The sequence below is a fragment of the Littorina saxatilis genome, linkage group LG15, assembly GCF_037325665.1.
Source record: "Littorina saxatilis isolate snail1 linkage group LG15, US_GU_Lsax_2.0, whole genome shotgun sequence".
NCBI classification, from domain to species: Eukaryota; Metazoa; Mollusca; class Gastropoda; order Littorinimorpha; family Littorinidae; genus Littorina; species Littorina saxatilis.
The window spans coordinates 28,974,747-28,977,207 of NC_090259.1; the positions used below are offsets into that span (position 1 = coordinate 28,974,747).

The 2,461-nt window shown below is 43.7% G+C and overlaps 1 protein-coding gene across 1 annotated transcript; it reads right to left on the minus strand.

The window, feature by feature from the left end:
* Window positions 1-648: 648 nt before the first annotated feature.
* LOC138947979 (uncharacterized protein KIAA1958 homolog) lies at window positions 649-1,992 on the minus strand. The gene has a single exon (XM_070319504.1). It carries the CDS (start codon window positions 1,990-1,992, stop codon window positions 649-651), a length of 1,344 nt encoding a protein of 447 aa, XP_070175605.1.
* Between the last annotated feature and the right edge of the window lie 469 nt (window positions 1,993-2,461).

The window sequence follows — 2,461 nt, forward strand, 5'->3', positions numbered from 1 at the left end:
GACCGTAGTTTGGTCCCTCACAAGATGACGTTTGTGTAATTTGTGTATACAATGATGACGACAAAGACAAAAATTAAAACAAAAACAACACGAACTCTTTTCCATCGAGGAATGGTGGAAGGAAAATAGTGTGGCGTGTCTTTGGTTTTAGTGGCTTACAAAATGGTATTCGTGAATAAAGTTTCGATTCTTTTATTTTGATTTTGAAAGAAAAAATTAGAGCCGACACAATGCAAACCTGGAAATCACGGTAGAAGCCACTTTCGCGTTCAGTTTGCTTGATCAAGAACTTGTGCGACAGCCATTGTGTAACCAGGAAGTGACGTATCTTTAGCTACACTTGACGTCATTTCAACCTTTTAGAGAGAGAGAGAGAGTGAGTGAGAGAGAGAGAGAGAGAGAGAGAGAGAGAGAGAGAGAGAACACGCATAGTTGATTAACGCAAATTTATTGCAATGAAACAAACAAGAACACGAACACTTTCTTTGCTTGAAATATAAATTCGTTCCAGTTTATCATGGATTCTTGTCATTGGGCCTCATCAACTTAGGAGTAAAAAAAAGAAGAAAAAAACAACCACACACACGTACACAACTTAATGTAACTGAATGGAATTTGGTGCTCTGCAACTGAAGACGAATAAGAAACTCATTGCGGCATTGTGAAATTGAGATTGAAAACTCCTCCATGAATGGGCGCATCAAAGGTCACTGCTGGCTGGCGGAGTGTGTTTCCGCCTAAGGCCGAGGCACTGGAATCTGCGTCATCAGTAGTTGACGTCATAGCTCCCAACTTTGAGACTGTGCAAGTGCGCGTGGTTGACAGAATTCGGGAAACTTGCAGTTGCTGGTTGTCGGACATTTTCGCGTAACTGAGTACAGACTGAATGTGTTTATGTCCTGATTTCTCCATTATATGGGTTGGGGGAACTCCAGAATCATTGAGCTTCTGTAGCAGCGTCTTCCTCGCCGAGGTACCCGAGATTCGTTTACTTGTGGTGGAAGATATCTCGGACGCGGCCGCCATTTCTTTCATCAAACTGCCGATTGTGTTCACTCCCATCGGCATTGCACGAAACCATTGTTTGCCTGGTTTCGGATCATGGACGCATGTGAGGTAGAACGGATAGTTGGAGCCGCATGTTTCTGCAGGGCGAAGAGAGGCATATTTCTCGAAGATCTTCACAGGGCACCGCTCAGGGTTTTCAACATCTTCATACGCTCGCGGTTTTGCCCTGACATCCTGCCTGGAGACCCCTGTTCTTGTTTTCGTGGTTCGCTCGTTGAATTCCAAGAAGCGGTGGCCACTGCTGTCCATCTGAACAGTTACGTCGGACCAGCACATCTGGCGATGTTCGGTTCTTGCCCGCATTCCAAAGTGGAGGCAGTTCAACCACCACAGGGTGTTGATTATGGCTCTTGGTGTGGACACTCCCAACTGACCAGAGTCCCACAGTGTTTCCACCTCTTCGTCCGTTAGTGCACACGCTCTTTGAGGTAAGTTTCCTTTCCCTGCTGATTTCAGCTTTTTTTGTTTGCTTTTTGCAACTGCTCGAACGTTTTCAAACAGCGTATCATTGCTGGAAAAAATCTTGCCTTTTCCGTTCGCTGCCATGTGCCGATCGACGGCGGACAGAAATCCTCGAATCGTACCTGGTTCATATTCATCTCCATCTTCGCGTTTCACCGTTGTAAGAAACTTGACAAGAATGTTTGCAACAAGTTTTGGATCCTCAATTTTCGCTATATCAGCTGATCTCATCTGTTTTGCAAACTCTTCGGTTTGAAGAATGAAATCTGAAATCAGCCGTATCACATGTTCAGTTTTTCTTTTGGTGTTGGCGTTTTCTGTATCGGTGATGAGAGCGTTCACATCGTCATCAGTCACTTTCTCGAATCTCCTTTTTTTGGGCGCAGCGGCCATTAAATTTTCGTCCTCTTCATTGAAGTCTTCTAAGAAAAAGTCGCTTATCAAATCAAAATCGCCGTCCATCTTGACGAACGAACGTTGGCGTGTGAATACACAACCGGAAATAGATCTAGATCTAAATTGATCTCTATGACCCGTGCCTTGATACCATTGAGATCATAGGAGATGCACAGCAGTGCCGATACCAGGTTTCTTTAGCTTCACTTTAAAATGATATCAGAACGATAGTTATTCACTTGAAAGTGAACACAGGAGAGTTGTATACAAAGGGGATACTGAACTCGCCAAAGTTTTGCTGGACACGTGAGTACATAGGCCTATTAAAAAATTATATGTACTTGTAGCTAATGTCAGCTGAAGCCTGTGGCCTTATTCTTGCGAATATGTGCTGTGAGAGATCGTATATTTCCGCCTGCGCGATTTCCGAAAAAACATCCACTTTCACTTTGAGACTGTTCTGTTTACATTCGACACTATCAACACCAGTTTGCAATACTGAAATAAATTTTTCTGTGTTCGAAAGCTACAGCCA

Bases quoted from the DNA above. Each gene is read 5' to 3' on its own strand.
- LOC138947979 (XM_070319504.1), bottom strand. From the start codon at position 1,992: ATGGACGGCGATTTTGATTTGATAAGCGACTTTTTCTTAGAAGACTTC.